Raw genomic sequence first — 17,954 nt, forward strand, 5'->3', positions numbered from 1 at the left:
TAAATGAAAAAATTCATTAAAACATAATTATCTATGTTTTAAGCCAAAATGATGCTTTAATGCCATTTTAAGTTGAACAAAAAAATTAAATTTAATAAATGTCAATTCAAAACAAAAATGTTAATTTTTATATTTCCCATAAGGAGATAGACATTTTTCACAGGAAAATATAAATTCTGGTGAAAATTTTCTATTTTTACAAAACTATATTTTTAAGGAAAAAATTTCTCCATTAAAAATTTTGACTGGCTCTACTCCATGCACCCAAGAATCACTTAATTGATACTGAAATTAAGACTCCTCTTGGTGGTATGTAACAGCTAGTCAAGACCCCAATTCCACAGGAACTGTTCAGCAAAACCACCGTTGACTTCAACCGGAGTTGTTAGGAGTAGGCCTAACAGCACACCGCAAATATCTGCACAAGTTTTAGCAGGAAATAAAATATATTATATCTTACTGAAAGTGAAGGAAGAATGTAGGTAAGTAAAATGAAGTTACCTAAATCTGAATTTGGCCTGGCCAAAAAGAAATATTAACACCCCTTTCCTCTATAACAATTGTCACATAATTTTAACTGGGGAGGGCTTCAGTTTTAAGTCTCAGCCTAAAGATGGCAACTGCAGCACAACAGTATTCCCTAGCTCTTTGACAGTGCTAAGAGCAGTGAGTCAGAACTGACTCAGAAGGAAGAGTGATCCTTACTGAATTACTAACATTACTTCCTGTGCATCCTTTTTTTCTTGTATGTCTCCCATCTGAGTACTGACCAGGCCAAATCATTCTTGCTTAGTTTGTGAGATCTGATCAGATCACAACCTGCATTTCAGTGAATGAGGACCATAGCTCTGACACTTGGCTGCATTCCAGACATTTGTGCCAGTGGAAACAATTTATGCCAGTGGCAACCTTAAACCTGACAGATCTGGCTCACCAAAGGATTTCATCAGTAGAGGGAGGATCTTTGAGTAGTAAGAGCCAAAGTATTAGTTTTGACAACACACAGCCCCCTAAAGCTGGTTTAGAGGGAATGGATAGAGCAAAGGAGACATAGCAGGACATTCCCGTGCCCCATCAAGGCCATGTCTACACTTCAAACTTTGATTGATGCAAGTTACTTTGGCATACAGCTGCTGAAGTTTGTATATCATTTGGACGCATCCATACTTGGCTGCTTATGTTGGTATTGTGCATGCTCACCAGGAGTGCCTGTGGCAATGTAAAGTGCGGTGCTCCATGAGTAGGTATCCCAGTGTGCCCCATGCTGCCATCCAGCACAGTACCTTTTAGGAAACTTCACGGCATGTTGTGGGATAGAAATGACTCACCCAGGCATCTCTGGGAGATAGCAGTCAAGTTCCTACCACTGCAGCAATGGAGTTCCCAACTATAGTGGGGCAATAGACAGCATGCATATCCCTATTTTGGTACCACCCACAGAGTACATCAACAGAAAGGACTACTTTTCTACGGTTATACAAGCTTTACTGATATCAATGTGGGCTAGTCAGAGAAGGTGCATGATGCTCGCATCTTTAAGAACACAGGACTGTTCAGAGAGCTGCAAGCAGGGACATTTTTTCCTCAACCAGTGGATGGATTATCATTGGTGATATTGAAAGCCAACAGTGATTCTGGGAGACCCAGCCTACTCCTTGCTCTCCTGGTTCACGAAGCTGTACACTGGCTACCTTGACAGCACCAAGGAAAGAGTCAACTACTGCAGCAGGTGCAGAATGACAGTTGAATGTGCCTTTGGTAGACTGAAGGGACTGTGGTGGTGTTTACTCACAAGATTGGATCTCAGTGAGGAAAGCATCCCAATGGTTATAGCTGTCTGTTGTGTCCTGCATAATATCTGTGAGGCAAAGGGGGAAAGCTGCTGACAGAGTGAGTGGGGGTCGAGTGGCTGTCTGCTGAGTTTGAAGAGGCAGACACAATGGCCTGTACAAGAGCCCAGTGTGCAGCTACATAGTTGAGGGAGGCTTTGAAAGAGTACTTTAATGGTCAGACATAGTAGTGATCTGTGCTGGAATGTTCTCTGGGCCTAGAGCTTTGGGTACTGCTAAGAACTGTGCAGTGCTGGCTGTACATTTATAAATATGAGTGTGTGTTTGCCTGAAATTATGAATTAAATGGCACTTGCTGTACATCTACAACTACTGTTTGCTTTGAGTATGCATTCTACAATATGTGTTGTGAACTAATAAAGATAATTTTATTCTCCAAAAATAGAACTTTATTGAGTAGGAAAAACAGTACTGAAAAATAATTTGAGGGGAAAAAAAAACCCAGGCAACATAACACAAATTTTAACATAAATTAAGAGGGAGGCATTTAAAATCGGAAAGAAAGTAAACATTTCTGTTCATTTGAGTGAATATATGCAGTTCATTGTGGCTACACAACACCAACAGTGGTTCTCACAGGTCAGTGTCCATGAAGCTGTGATTTTCTTTGCTGTCCCCCAGCATGGAGTGGTAGGAAGCAGTGACCATAGAGTTATCCAAGGACTGAACAGGGTTGAGAGTCCTGGACTTTTGGACCTGTAGGCCACCAGAGTCTGCAGCATTTGGGTTTGCTGCCTGAGAAGACCTGTAAGTGGGTGGCACAGCACGGCGGGTACATCGTGACCCTTCCTCGGTCCCAGGCTCCAAGGAAGGCCACAGCGTCTCTGCTAAGGGGAATAAGCAGTCGGTTAGGAGGGCTTGTAAGCAGTCTAGCATCCCAGCCCTTAGGTAGGGCACGCAAGGAAGCAGTCTAGCGGCCGGCCCTCAGGCAGGACAGGCAAGGAAGCAGTCTAGTGGCCCAGCCCTCAGGCAGGGAGGGCAAGGAAGCAGTCTAGTGGCCCGGCCCTCAGGCAGGGCGGGCAAGGAAGCAGTCTAGTGGCCCGGCCCTCAGCCAGGGCGGGCAAGCATGCACCAGTGGCTCCGCTATCAGTAGCGGTAGGTGGGAGCATGTTCGCCCGGTGTGGCCAGGGAAGGGGGGAAGGGGACGCAGGCCCACTCGTCTCCACTGTATCCCAGCCCAGGGCCCTATCAGTGGCAAAGGCATTGCCACTGAGTCAGCGAGGCTCCCGCCGCAACACGCTGATGGAGGGGTTTCGCCCCGGACTCAGCCACTGGCTATGGCCATCCCTGGGCCACTTCCTCCCACCCAATCCCGGGGTACCTGCATCCACGTGTCCCCCTCAGGGTCGCTGGGGGAGATGGTGAGCCGGCGTCCAGTGAATCCCTCATCGTCGACTGGCAGCAGGTCCGGGAATACCTGAGAGTCATCAATGAGGGGTAACTCCTCCAGGTCGCAGGGTCCCAGGGGTTCCTCTGGTCTGGTAGGGCCAGTCCACACTGGTGGGTCCTCCATGCCAGGCAGCTCTTCCAGGTCAGGGCCAGCCTCTGGGGATTTTTCCCATCCAGAGGGCGGGGTTAGCTTTTCCCAGCTAGGAGGGTCCGGCGGCCCCTTCCAGTCAACAGGGTCCGGGGGCCCTCTCCAGTTCTCCAGGCCGGGTGACCCTACTCGGTCAACAGGGTCGGGCAGCCCCCTCCAGTCACCCAGGCCGGGCAGATCCGGCTAGGGTTGGAGACTCCGGTTGGCAGGGTGTCTCTGCCACCCAGCCGCAGGGCCTGGATCAGGCCTAGGCTACAGCCTCCGTGAAGATGCGTCTGCCTCCTGCGGCCGCCGTCTCCCAACTGAGCTGCTGGGTCTGTCTTTTATACTGCCAGCCCTAGCCCTCTGCTTCCGGGTGGCTGGGCCTGTCCACCAGGGCAGAGCAATTCTCCCTCGGTCCCAGCCTCCGAGGAAGGCCACAGCGCCTTGCTACACACCCCCCACCTCAAGTCCAGCTCCTGGTCTCCGGGGCTGGCCTGCGCCCCTTCCCCTAAGTGAGACAACGCATCTGTGTTTGCGTGGTCCTTACCGGCCTGATGTTGGACGGTGAAGGCAAAGGGTTGTAGGGCGAGGTACAAGCACATGATCCTCGCTTTTGTTTCCTTCATCTGGTGGATCCAGCGCAGAGGGGTGTGGTCCATGATTACCACGAACAGCCTGCTGAGGAGGTAACACCGAAGCGCCTCCAGTGCCCATTTGACCTCTAGCGCCTCCTTCTCAATGGTCGCATACTTCTGGGGGAAGAGCTTGCGACTAATATATAGTATGGGGTGTTCTTCCCCGTTGATGTCTTGGGTGAGGATGGCCCCCAGTCCTACGGCCGAGGCATCAGACTGTACCAGGAAGGTGCGGTTAAAATCAGGGCTGTAAAGGACAGGCTTGTGGCACAGCATGTCCTTCAGGATGTTGAAGGCTTGGTCACATATCGGGGTCCACCGGATATGGACTGGCTCGTCCTTACGGAGCAGGACTGTTAGTGGCACGGCGAGGGTAGAATAGCCGGGTACGCACTGCCGATAGTAATTGGTCAACCCCAGGAATTGTCTCACCTGCTTCTTGGTAATATTCTCGGAGCGCCTGTACCTTCCCAATCAAGGGGCGCAGGGTCCCCCGACCCAGTGTGTACTCCAGGTATGTGGTCTCCTGCCACCCGATACGACATTTTTGGGGGTTCACAGTTAACCCGGCCTCCCGCAGCATCCTCAGGACAGTGGCCACTTCATTCAGGTGGTCCTCCCAGTGTCGGCTATAGACCACCATGTCGTCGAAGTAGGCCATGGCGTAGTGTACATGGGGTCCAAGGAGTCCATCCATCAAACGCTGGAAGGTCATGGGGGCCCCGTGGATTCCAAAAGGCATCCTTACGAACTGGTACAACCTGCTTGGGGTCACGAATGCGGTCTTTTCACGGGACTGGGCATCCAGGGGGATTTGCCAATACCTCTTGATGAGATCAAGTGTGGTGAAGTACTGTGCCTCCCCAAGTTGGTCGAGCAGCTCATTGATCCTCGGCATGGGGTAGGTGTCGAACTTCGAGATGGCGTTGACCCGCCTAAAGTCTATACAGAACCAGCGTGACCCATCTGGTTTTGGGACCAGGACGATGGGGCTGCCCCACTCACTGGTCAAGGGTTCGATTACTCCAAGCCGTACCATTGCCTGGACCTCCTCCTCCACAGCAGCCTGTAGATGGTGGGGGGTGACCTAGAGCCGGTAGGTACTACCTTACCGGGGCGTGTTTCGATGGTGTGGTAGACCCGGGTGGTCTTCCCCAGGGTCGGGGTGAATGTCGTGGCGAAGGTATCCAGCAGGTGCTTCGCTTGCCGCCTTTGATTTTTCGAGAGATCGGGCCCCAACTGCGGTTCACCTTGGTCCTCCCTTTGGGGTACCTGGGGACCCAGGTTTGGGTCCAGGGTGTACGGGTCAATCATTAGTCCCTCCCGCACACGCCACGGCTTCAAGAGGTTGACGTGGTAAATCTGCCTCTGCTTCCGCTAGTTCAGCTGCCGGATCTCGAAGTTCACGGGGCCGACCTGCTGGAGGACTTTGTAGGATCCTTGCCATCAGGTCAGTAGTTTCGACTCTGCGGATGGTAGCAGAACCAGGACCCGGTCCCCGGGCTCAAAGGAGCGGGCCCGCGCGTTTCGATCGTAGGCCTGGGCCTGATTGGCTTGGGCATGCTGCAGCTTCTCCTGGGCTAGGGCCCCGGCCTGTATAAGGCGTTCCCGTAGGTCCAGGACGTATTCCAGTAGCCCCTGGGTTGGTGAAAGGGCCTGCTTCCACTGTTCCCGCATCAAGTCCAGGAGCCCCCTGGGTTGCCGCCCGTACAATAACTCAAAGGGGGAGAACTGGATGGATGCTTGGGGTACCTCTCGTATGGCCATAAGTAGGGGTGGGATCAACTAGTCCCACTTGCGCAGGTCCTCCGGGGGGAACTTCCGGAGCATGAGTTTTAAAGTACGGTTAAACTGCTCCACCAACCCGTCAGTCTAGGGGTGGTAAACGGAGGTCTGGAGCTTCCGGATCCCGGGAATGCCGCAGACCGTCGGGAGGTGAAATTGGTCCCCTGATCTGTGAGGAGCTCTTTGGGTAGCCCCATCCTGGCAAAAACCTGCACGAGCTCCCCCGTGACGGTCCGGGCGGTTGCGTTCTTCAATGGGATTGCCTCCGGGAAGTGTGTGGCATAGTCCATTAAGACGAGGAGGTAGTGGTACCTTGCTACACTCCACTCCAGAGGTCTCACGAGGTTGATCGGCACCCCCTTCGAGAGGGTGGCTATCAGTGGGAGAGGTACGAGGGTGGCCCATGGCACCCCAGCTGGAGCTGCCCACTGGCATTCTGGGCAGGAGGCACAGTAGTCCCGGACCTCTCAGTGGACTCCGAGACAGAAAAATCGGGCCAGCACTTGGGCCAAGGTTTTGTCAGTGCTCAGGTGGCCCGCCACTGGAATATCGTGGGCCAGTTGTAGTACAGCCCTTCGATGGGGTTGGGGCACCAGCAACTGGGCATGGGGATTCTGCATCCGAGCATCCCACTCTATTCTGCAGAGTTGGTTGTGGTGCAGCTCGAATTGTGGCCACCGGGTCAACCTCTGGGGGTCGGTGGCCACTCCATCCACTGCGGCCAGTTGGTCATAGGCACGGCTGAGGGTGGGGTCCTCCCGTTGGTCCCGACAGATATCTGCCCCCGGCTCCTCTTGGCCGGTTGAGTCCGTCCCGGCCGGCGGTTCCTCTTCTTCAGGTGCCTCTGTCTCCCCGGGGGGATCCGGGGCAGGTTCCGACTGGTGATCCTCAGGGGGTGGTTCCGTACTAGCTGGGTCCTCTCCCTTCGGGTTCCCCCCCTCTGTGGCCTACCCGCTGAAGGACCCCCGCGAAGTCCGGCCAATCCTAGCCCAAGATAACGGGGTATGGGAGACGAGGCGCCAGCCCTACAGGAAGCACCCGGGTGACCGGTCTAATGGACAGGGCCACCGGCAGGGTAAGGTAGAATTTCAGGTCCCCGTGGATACATCGTAGGCCGACCTGCCTGAGGGTCCGTCAGTTTCGGGGACCAGCCCCCTCAAAATGAGCGTTTTCCACACCCCGAGTTGACCAAGGCCTCCAGGGATTGTCCCACAATGTCGACGGTGACCGTCGCTTTCGGGGTAGTTGGGCCCCGGGCCCGTCCCTCTCCAGCGTAGATCAGGCTGAATGTGCTTAGGAAGGCCTCCGGGTTGTCCCCCGGTCTTAGCTTGGTCAGGGGCGGCTGCGGGGTGGTGGTGGGGGTGGGTCCTAACTTGGTCAGGGGCCTGTGGTGGCCGGGCCTGAAGTTCCTCTGGGCCAGCCGGCTTGGGCAGCAGGGCCCCCAGCTGCTGCACATACTGTCTCTGCAGCTCCTGTTGCTGGGTCCCCAAATCCCGGATCAACAGCTGCTGCTGCGTGCCTAGGATCTGCAGCAGCTGTTGCTGCTGCTGCAGCTGGGACACCTGCTGCTGTTGTTGGTGGTCGGCCCACCACTTCATAAAAACTTTGTACTCCATTGGTCCGCCGCTCCCTGGCGTCATGGGGCAAATGGAGTGTCCCAGCGGGTAGTCCCCCTTAGGTCAGGGGGGTGGCTGCCCGCATTCTCCACCAGTGTAAGCAGAAGGCCCGGCCTGGCGGGTGCATCGCGTCCCTTCCTCGGTCCCAGGCTCCGAGGAAGGCCACAGCGCCTCTGCTAAGGGGAATTAGCAGTCGGTTAGGAGTCTGTTGCCCCGGCCCTCACGCAGGGGAGGAAACTAAGCAGTCTAGTGCCCAGGCCCTGAAGCAGGGCGGCCAAGGAAGCAGTCTAGTGCCCCGGCCCTCAGGCAGGGCGGGCAAGCATGCAGCAGTGGCTCCTCTGTCGGTAGCGGTAGGAGGAAGCACGTTCGCCCGGTGTGACCAGGGAAGGGGGGTGGGATGCAAGGCCACCCATCTCCACTGCGTCCCAGCCCAAGGCCCTGTCAGCGGCAAAGGTGTTGCCACTGAGTCAGCGGGGCTCCCGCCGCAACACACTGATGGAGGGGTTTCAACTGGACTCAGCCACTGGCCATGGCCGTCTCTGGGCCACTTCCTCCCACCCAATCCCGGGGTACCTGCATCCATGTGTCCCCCTCGGGGTCGCTGGGGGAGATGGTGAGCCAGCGTCCGGTGAATCCCGCACTGTCAACTGGCGGCAGGTCCAGAAATAACTGAGGGTTGTCGGCGAGGGGTAACTCCTCCAGGTCACAGGATCCCAGGAGTTCCTCCGGTCTGCTAGGGCCAGTCCACGCTGGTGGGTCTTCCATGCCAGGCAGCTCTTCCAGGTCAGGGCCAGCCTCTGGGGATTTTTCCCATCCAGCGTGCGGGGTTAGCTTTTCCCAGCTAGGAGGGTCCGGCGGCCCCTTCCAGTCAACAGGGTCCGGGGGCCCTCTCCAGTTCTCCAGGCTGGGTGACCCTACTCAGTCAACAGGGTCCGGCAGCGCCCTCCAGTCACTCGGGCCGGGCAGATCCGGCTCGGGTTGGAGGCTCCGGTTGGCAGGGCGACTCTGCCACCCAGCCGCGGGGCCTGGATCAGGCCTAGATTGCAGCCTCCGTGAAGATGCGTCTGCCTCCTGCGGCCGCCGTTTCCCAACTGAGCTGCTGGGCCTGTCTTTTATACTGCCAGCCCTAGGCCTGGCTCCACCCCTCTGCTTCCGGGTGGCTGGGCCTGCAGGGGCTGGTTCTGTCCACCGGGGGCAGAGCGATTCTCCCTCGGTCCCAGGCTCCGAGGAAGGCCACAACGCCTTTCTACAAGACCCATTATAGAAACATAGAAATGTAGGGCTGGAGGGGACCTTGTGAGATTATCTAGTACAGCCCCTTGCACTTAGAAAGTATCAAGTAAACCTAGACCGTCCCTGACAGGAGTTTGTCCAACCTGTTCTTAAAAATTTCCAATGAGGGGGGTGCTATAACCTCCCTTGGAGGCCTAGTCCAGAGCTTAACTATCCTTATAGTTAGAAAGATTTTCCTAATATCTCCCTTGCTGTAGATTAAAGCCATTACTACTTGTCCTAACTTCAGTGAACAAGGAGAACAACTGATCCCTGTCCTTTTTGTAATAACCCTTAACATATTTGAAGATTGTTATTAGGTCCCCCTCAATATTCTTTTCTCAAAACTACACATGCCCAGTTTTTTTTAATCTTTCCTAAAAGATCAGGTTATCAAAAGAAGACTAATGCCGTCCCGGGGTATATCAAGAGGAGCATCATCCAATTTATCCAATTTTATCATCATCCTTTTATCATCCTTTTATCATGGTCACTTTGAATGCTAAAGCTATTCTCCATGGTGCTTGCAACCCCTCTCAGCTTGGTGTCTTCTACAAACTTTATAAGTATACGCTCCACTCCATTATCCAAGGCAATAATTAAAAACAGTACTGGACCCTGGATTGACCCGTGCTGGAGCCCACTAAATATGCTCTCCCAATTTCAATGAACCTTTGATAACTACTTCTTGAGTACAGTCTTTCAAGCAGTTGTGCACCTACCCTATAGTAATTTCATCTAGACAACATTTCCCTAGTTTGCTTATGAGAATTTCATGTGAAACTGTGTCAAAAGCCTTACTAAAATCAAGATATATCATGTTTACTGCTTCCCCCATCCACAAGGCCAGTAACTTTTTCACAAAAGAAAATTAGGATGGTTTGGCATGATTTGTTCTTGACAAATTCATGTTGGCTATTGCTGTTATCCTGTAGGTACTTACAAATCAATTGTTTAATAATTTGTTCTCGTTTCTTTCCAGAGACTGAAGTTAGGGTGACTAGTCTATAGTTCTCTGAGTTCTCTTGGTTCCCCTTTTTTGAACACAGGTACAGGTACTAGGTTTGCTCATCTCAAGTCCCCTGGGACCTCACCAGTCCTCCAAGAGTTCTCAAAGATAATAGCTAACAGTTCTGAAGTTGCTTCAGCTAGTTCCTTAAATACCCCCGGGTGAATTTCATCAGGCCCCACTGACTTGAATACATCTAATTTATCTAAATATTCTTTAACCTGTTCTTTTCCCTGTTGTGGGTTGCATTCCTTTTCCCTTCCTGTTAATATTAATTGTGTTGATTATTGGGTCGCCATTCATCTTTTTTAGTGAAGACTGAAGCAAAATAGACATTAAACACCTCAGCCCCTGATGTCATCAGTTATTGCTCTCCTTCCCTGCTAAGTGGAGGACCTATACTTTCCTTCATTTTTTTCTTGTTCCTAATGTATTTAAAGAACCTCTTCTTATTGCCTTTTCTGTCTCTTTCTGGATGTAACTCATTTTGTGCCTTAGATTTTCTGATTATGTCCCTACATTCTTGTGCTATTCTTTCGTAGTCCTCCTCAGCAATTCATCCATGTTTACACTTTTTGTAGGATTCTTTTTGATTTTCAGGTCATTAAAGAGCTCCTGATTGAGCTTCTCACTATTCTTCCTGTCTTTCCTTTGCATTGTAGTTGGCAACTGTGCTTTTAATATTGTTTCCTTGAGAAATTGCCAACTCTCCTGAACTCCCCTATCCCTTAGATTTTATTCCCTTACCTACCAATTCTCTGTGTTTGTTAAAGTCTGCTTTTTTGAAGTCCATTGTCTTTACCCTGCTGCTCTTGCTCCTTTCTTTCCTTAGAATCATGAAATTTCACCCAAATTTCCTTCCACCTTCAGAATCACAACCAATTCTTCCCTGTTAGTCAGAACCAATGCTAAAATGGCTTTCCCCTTGGTTACTTCCTCCCCTTTCTGAAACTAAAAGTTGTCCCCAATACATTCTAAGAACTTAGAGTCATAAAGTTTAGGGCCAGAAGAGACCACTAGATCATCTAATCTGACCTCCTGTCTATCACAGGTCACCAACACCACCCAGCACCTGCACACCAATCCCAACAATCAAAATGAGACCAAAGTATTACAACCGACAGGAAACCAGACTACTAGGTGCCACAGGAAGAGAACAGGAGGGATTGAGGTTCTCCAGTGCTTGAGGCCCCTGCAGTGGCCAGGAAATTATTAAATGAGACATACCAAGACAATCCTGGCAAGTGACCCACACTCATGTGCTGCATGTGAAAACCCCTCAAAGTCACCATCAATCTGACTTGGGGGAAATTGCTCCTCGACCCCACATATGGAGATCAGTTAGATCCTGAACATATGATCAAGAACCAGCCAGCCAAGCACCTGAGAGAGAGAATGCTTTGTGCCACTCAGAGGCCTGTCCCACCCTGCCCAATGTCCCATCTCTAGCGAAACCATCCCTGGTGCTTCAGAGGAATCAGATTTAAAAAACCCTCCTTGAATATACTGGCGGGCAGACCTTCCTGATCCCTGGCTGAAGCCTGAAGCATAAGCTTCAGGAATGTAAGAGATAAACTGGAAATGAACCCCAGTGCTGTTAACCTCTGACCTCATCACAATCGACCTCATCATACAATTGCACTTATTGGACATTATGTCCTGGTACATTTCCCTTCCCTTCTCCTGCTGGAATTACTGGGCCTTTCCCCTGTCCTCTCTTTTCTTCTCCATGCTGTTGGTCATATTGACCCTCCAAGCCCTTTGTTCACAGTGTAATGCAGCACTGGCTTGCACAGGAGCAAAGTACTCCACATCCTGCCCCCTCTCCCACATTTGCCTAACCCAACAGGGAAAGAAAAAGCAGTTGCCATTTCTACCTCTCTTTGTTGTACCTCTACGTTTTCTCATATGAGTAAATCTAGGAAAAGTTGATACCTGTGACTTGTTAACTTGGGGATGAACCAATATCCACATTGTAGACACTTACCTGAGTTCCCTTCCCCATCACCAGGCTAATCTGTGCTTGCCTGGTGGGACTGGATAGACTCTGATGGAGTCTCAACAAGTCCTGGCTTGCAGCATGGTTGGAGCCCCCACCTCCTAAACCCCCTCCACCTCCTCAATGTTCACAGTAAGGGTTTCTGTCTCAGGCTTCTCTGAGAGATCTATAGTGGTCTGTGGGGTACTGGTGGGGTCTCTGCCAACTATGGCATGCAGGTCACCGTAAAGGTGGCAGGTCTGCAGGACACCATCAGATCAAATGTTGCGCTCTCTCACCTTGTTATATCCCTGGAGAAGTTCCTTTGCTTTCACATGGCACTGTGGCTGATCCCTGTTGTACCCCTTTGCCAGTATCCCCCATGCAATCTGTTTATAGATGTCCATGTTTCTATAGCTGGTTCAAAGCTGTCCTTGCACAGTCTTTTCTCCCCACAGGGCTAGGAGATTCAATACCTTCTTCCTACTCCAGGTAGGAGTGCATCTAATAGTGCATAGAGCCAACACAGTAAGTTGGGCAGTTGCACACAAGAGTGAGCTGCTAGGTGTACTCGCAAAGATGGGCAATCAGAAAAAGGCATTTCAAAGACATCTGGAGAGTTTTAAAGAGGGAGGGAGTGACTTCTGGTCTCTGTGACCTCTGGGCAGTAAGTTCACAATTGACAGTCACTGTCGCAGGGAATGGGGCATTGTGGGACAGTTTCTGGAGGACAGTTAGGATTGACACAGGTCACACGTCTACACTCACACAGTGTTGACCTCAGTAAGTCGACCATGGCTCCACAGTGTTCAGGGAGGTAGTTTTACTGCCTCACTGAAGCAGAGCACTTTCATCATCCAGAAATAAATTTGGCCATAGACACACATGCACAAATAGTTTGACACACGGTGACTTACGTCAACTCAGCTGTGTACTGCAGACCAGCCTAACTCTGCTAGGGATGTGCCCATCGCTGAGCAATCCCTATATTCAGGGAGGCCAACCACCCCTTCTTTTCAGCTGCACTCAATGCTCTTGGGCTGCAGTTGGAAGTTCTGGACTCACAACTAAAATATCAGATGATCTGTAGGGTACTGAGATTTTGAAATTCTATTATCGAATTGTTTGTTTTAACACCACATCTGAGCTGACCAAATTTACACAGATATATTTTAAAATGTATAAACGGAAACAAATAGTATTTGTTTCTCCAATAGAATGCCACATCTCAAATATAAATGAGTCAAGGCAGATATCCATTTAGAAATCTAATATCCAGAAGTGTACATAGCAAGATCTGCTCTCAGTAATGATGGTGTTAACTAGAAGTAACCGATTTACACCAGCATACCTTAGCAGAATTTGGCTCAACATGTGGTGTAATATACTAATAAATAATCATCATGGAAACAGACAAGGGAGAAAAACTATGTAGCATGATGACAGAATGTACTTGGTTAATATTTTAAAATTTCATGCCATCTTGATGCAGTCATGTGACTTTATGCTAACATGGGCCACTGACTGTTTTTCGATCTTTAGAGAACCACAGAAGTCTCAACAAGTGAGAGAATGTTCCTACTTCTGCACTCTTCTTTGCCAACTTCTTATTGAGAGTTAAAAATTAATGTTGGGTAAAATGTATGTATCAAATTGATGGACTCAGTGATAGAAGTATTATTTTGTGATTTCCTATGCACACAGGTACCAGTAGAGGCCACCACACATTGTATTAAAGAAACATAAATATATACCTACTAACAAATCAATTTACAAAGAAAAGCCAGAGGCAGGAGTAGAATGTGGTCCTAAGGATTCCCACACAAGTGATTTGCCAGCTATTTGTTTGCGGATGAAGATCAAGTCAACAGGTTCTTACTTGACTCTGTAGTTTCTGAGAGTTTTCATAAATGTGAGAGAACAAGATCATTGGCTTGATTCAAGCACGCTGCGGGAACATGACAATAAACTCTTCCCTACTCCTCTGCAGATGCATTTCAAGTATGCTATCTATTGCCTGGCCTCTCTTGTGCATACACGATCAATACTACTGAGCTCATGTAGTGGTTTTGTGATGTGCAAAGGATGGCCAGCATAATAAGGGTTGTTTCATTTATGTCCTAAATATATTTTTAATCTATCAGTATCCAAACAAATGTGTCAAGTTTTGAAAACAAACACCTCAGTTTTTAATTTCTATCTGCCTGTCTCTGTGCATCTAACACATCCATCATTATGACATCTAGCATTATGCTTTGAGCACTTTCTAAGGCATGGATGTTCTTTCTGGAGATATTTCTCAGTATTTCAACACTGATATTTAAAAGAACATATTGACTGAAAAAGCAACTCACAATCCTTCTGCAATGCACTCCAGCAAAAGTACATTTCCCCGCAGTTCCACTTTAGTACTTGTGCTCCCCACTGGAGTTAAAAGAGTTGGTCGTCTCTCTGTCAATGGCTTAGCTGATTAAAAAAAAATTAAAATAATGAAAATAATCAGAAAGATACATTTAAAACGTATTTCCCAACCCAACAAAAATCAATCTGCTTTCCAATACATATGAATGCTGACAGTAAATATATTTATAGTCTGCTTTGATGATAGCAAATACCTTAATATTAAAATGCAGGCTCAGTTTCATGCATATGGGCATTCCAGAATTTAGCACAGGAGTTTTTCTGTGTATTGTTCATTTAATTAAAAAATCATTTTGTAAGAATTTGTACAGCTACCAAGGGTTAGAGTTTTGGCCAGCACACTAGAATCCTATCTGGCCATGAGGAATGCTGTCATTTTGGACACACACATTAAAAACAGCCAACCTGTTTAATATTGTACTTGCTTAGGTCTTGATTCTGCCATCTGGTGGGTTCATACAGACTCTTACATCTGTGCAGAGCCCCACTTACTTCAATTGGGATCTGCATAGATGCAGGGATCCATCTACATGGATCATATTGCAGGAATTATATTTAATATCTGAAGTTTTCTGTACTTCCACCAACACCACAAATAAGATACAGAGAAAAACCAGATCCAATTGTATTAAAAAACATAATGAGAATGACAAGATATATTTCAGTTTAAAATATGCTTTGCTCAGCATTTTCCAGTCCACAAAGGACTTTTCCCATAAACCTCAGCCAGGTTCTGTTCCTTTACAACAATTTTAATTTGAATGCTTCTGCAAATATGAACTGTATAATCAACTGCTTTCTCCACAATAATAAAAATGAAATAACATGGGCAATACGTAGTCATAAATCTAAACCCAAATTTATACACAGATTACTATGTCTGCTTCCAAAACCTTTGGAACTGCTTGATTTAATCCAAGGTCTATTAAAGTATTTCCTAACTCCATTTAAAAGCATTAATGATGCAGAAATCAGAACATCAGACTGCTTTCTGGAAATAAACGTTATAAAAATACTCCAGAATTCTACTATAATAGCTTAAAATACAGTAGTTTAAAATACACTGTAGTGCTTTGAATCATTAAAGAAGATTGCTGTGGTATTTTTTTTAATATGGGCAGCAATACAAAGATGTATATGCCTTGTTTACCTGGACAAAGGATTTGTTGCTAGATAAAGGCATAAAGAACACATTAAAATAATTTTAGGATAAACCTAGAGCACCTCAAATGCTAGTATATGAAATACATCTCTTCAGAAGGAAAAGAGACAGAGAACGGGAAACAGAAAAAGGCCAGACTACAATAAACAATCTGCCCATTTCGTGTAATGCAAAAGGCTGTGGAAAATCCTGAAAAATTGACATCTGCAGCCTTGCATCGTATGCCATTTGAATGGATTGTGTCTAACTGTACTCGATATGTCATTCTGTTTGCAGGTCATTATTACACTATTGCAGAAATCCCACCCATATGCTTTGTTCTCTAAATTTAACTTTTATGTAGAGAATTAAAAGTTGTCATGTTGCTGCTATATTTTCATTTTTCAGTAATTGAAATTTAGTGTCTACAGAACCTCAGTTATGGAAATTGCCTCAAGATAAACAAATTAAATAATAATTTAAATAATAATTTATCCATTTTCTAGCTATCACATAGAATGAGAAAATTGTGGGGCCAGATCCTCAGTTGATGTAAATTGGTGTATCTCCATCAAAGTCAACTGAGCTAAGCAGGTTTACACCAGTTGAGGATCTCACCCAGAATGTAGAAAAACAGACCATTCAACACAGACTGAATTAAAGTTAATTAAAACAAAAAAATCCAGAATTTTGTTTCTATGAAGTTAATTTTACAAATACATTTAAAAGTCTGAGACTTAAATTCATTCTAATTTTACATTTATGAAACAGATTAAAAATGAATGGTATATTCAGTAAATTATTGAATATCAAGAGAATCGGTTAAAATATTTAAAGCTACTATTAATTCTTATGCTATAGCATATGATATTGACTAGTCCCAGTGATAATGTATGTTTCCACTTCAGTTAAATTAAAGGAAAACATAAATGAAAAGCATAATACAGAAGCACTTAGACAAATAATCTGCAAAATCTGCCAGTGTGATTAGACTTACTTGCTATAAAAGTTGACATTTTTGTTATGTCATATTTTTGACATTACATCGAAATGATTTAAGTATTTTTAAAAGCTCACACTGTGCAGTCCCTTTATAAAGTGTATATTATCACCAGTACTAACGGATATATTTATTAGAAATTGGAAGGGGAAGTCAAAGGTAAGTAGCCATGGAGGTGAAGTTAGTTAACTAAATTCTACTATGAAAGAGGGAATACCAGTGGGGATCACCATAACTCACCACCATAAAAATCAGTGTCACTCAAATTAGCGGCTATAGTTTCATTCAATGAATCCACTGAAATAAACAGAATATCATGAAGAATGTATACAAAGTGGGGTAAATCAGAGTACTGGGCATCAAAAATGAATCTTTTTGGACAAATATTATTGCAGATATCTGTTGATTAATTCATTTGAACAGTCATGACCATTATACACTATTGTACGCACATAGGATTGCCAATTCAAATTCAGTATTTATCACATTATAATTTTAAACAAGTAAAATGTTACAAAGTATAGGTGATCTGACTGAGATATTATTGAAAAGGAAAAAATCCAATATTTAATGTAAAACTTTAAAGGCTAACATGGAAAGTAAAACAGCATGTATTATTTAGGACAGCTCATGTTTTTGCAAAGTATTTATTAAGAAAACTGGACATTAACATTTAAAAACTGTACAGAATTATTTCTTATTCATTTTTTACAATTTCTCTCTCACATACAACTACTTAATTGTAGGTCGACAAGTGAAAAATTTAGATAAATACAATATAAATGTATAATTAAGATACGTAATACTTACATGAAAAAACCTTCACAGAAATAGGTTGCTTTTGCTGTATAGTCTGTGTGTGATTAAATCTCGCATAACAAATATAGTCCTCACGGGTGTCCTCTGGTTTTACATTCGAAAAATAAAGATCTCCATTTAGTCCTTGGGAAACTCTTTCATTTTGAGGCAGCCTTTGGAAAGCTAAGTAAAAACAAGAACACATTTTTTTTCATTATAATACATAAAAAATACTTTCATGGTCTGTAGACCCCACTTATGACCTATCTTCTGTCTTTTGTAATGGTTCATCTCTTTGTAAGCGCTCTCTGCTGCTTCCTCAACTCCTCTCAAAAATATATCAGCAAAACCACAAAACACATGCAGACAGGCCCAACCCTCTTTGCACGCACTGCTCCTGAGCAGCTCCTTTCTGCTGGCATGACTCTTCTTGCTCTGTGAAACTGTGCAGCTTTGCTCGAGAGGCTGGATTTCATCCTCAATGAGCAACTACACTGTCTGCTGTAATTCTTTAAAAGTAATTACAAATTACTTAGAACTGTAACAAAAATGGTCAAGAAATGTGTTCTTTATGCAGATTTAATATAAACTTACAATTATCCATCCAAAATATTATAGGCGGTGGTAAGCCAGCTGGAGGACTGCAGTGAAGTACTAGAGGATCACCTTCTCGGACATGTTTTGGTTCTATTTTTTCTTTAGTCCACAAGGGGGATCCTGCAGAAAATAATTTTCACATTCACATAAACTTTGGATTGATAAAGTTCCAGAATCCATGAAAGAACTATACATGTAACATAATGTAAAAGGAAAGGTCTTCTGACATTCACTATACATAAATTTTAACTTCTTCTTGAGTAGCTGTGTTTCTCTGAGAAAAAGAAAGGTTTCATTATATTGTGGTTTATAGATTTTAGAGAATCATTGCTT

The 17,954-nt window shown here is 46.4% G+C and overlaps 1 protein-coding gene across 2 annotated transcripts in view; it reads right to left on the reverse strand.

The window, feature by feature from the left end:
- The window catches only part of NRCAM (neuronal cell adhesion molecule), a 274,576-nt gene that overhangs the window by 92,450 nt on the left and 164,172 nt on the right, over window positions 1–17,954 (reverse strand). For both annotated transcript variants that reach the window (XM_067564201.1, XM_067564202.1), the window contains exons 6-8: window positions 17,619–17,741; window positions 17,037–17,207; window positions 14,019–14,130 (exon numbers count right to left, since the gene is read on the reverse strand). In XM_067564201.1, coding sequence (XP_067420302.1) covers window positions 14,019–14,130; window positions 17,037–17,207; window positions 17,619–17,741 — 406 coding nt within the window. The remainder of the gene's footprint in view (window positions 1–14,018; window positions 14,131–17,036; window positions 17,208–17,618; window positions 17,742–17,954) is intronic.

Source organism: Emydura macquarii, unplaced genomic scaffold (assembly GCF_026122565.2).
Source record: "Emydura macquarii macquarii isolate MOO-44397 ecotype Brisbane River unplaced genomic scaffold, CSIRO-AGI_Emac_v2 contig_2636, whole genome shotgun sequence".
NCBI lineage: Eukaryota > Metazoa > Chordata > Testudines > Chelidae > Emydura > Emydura macquarii.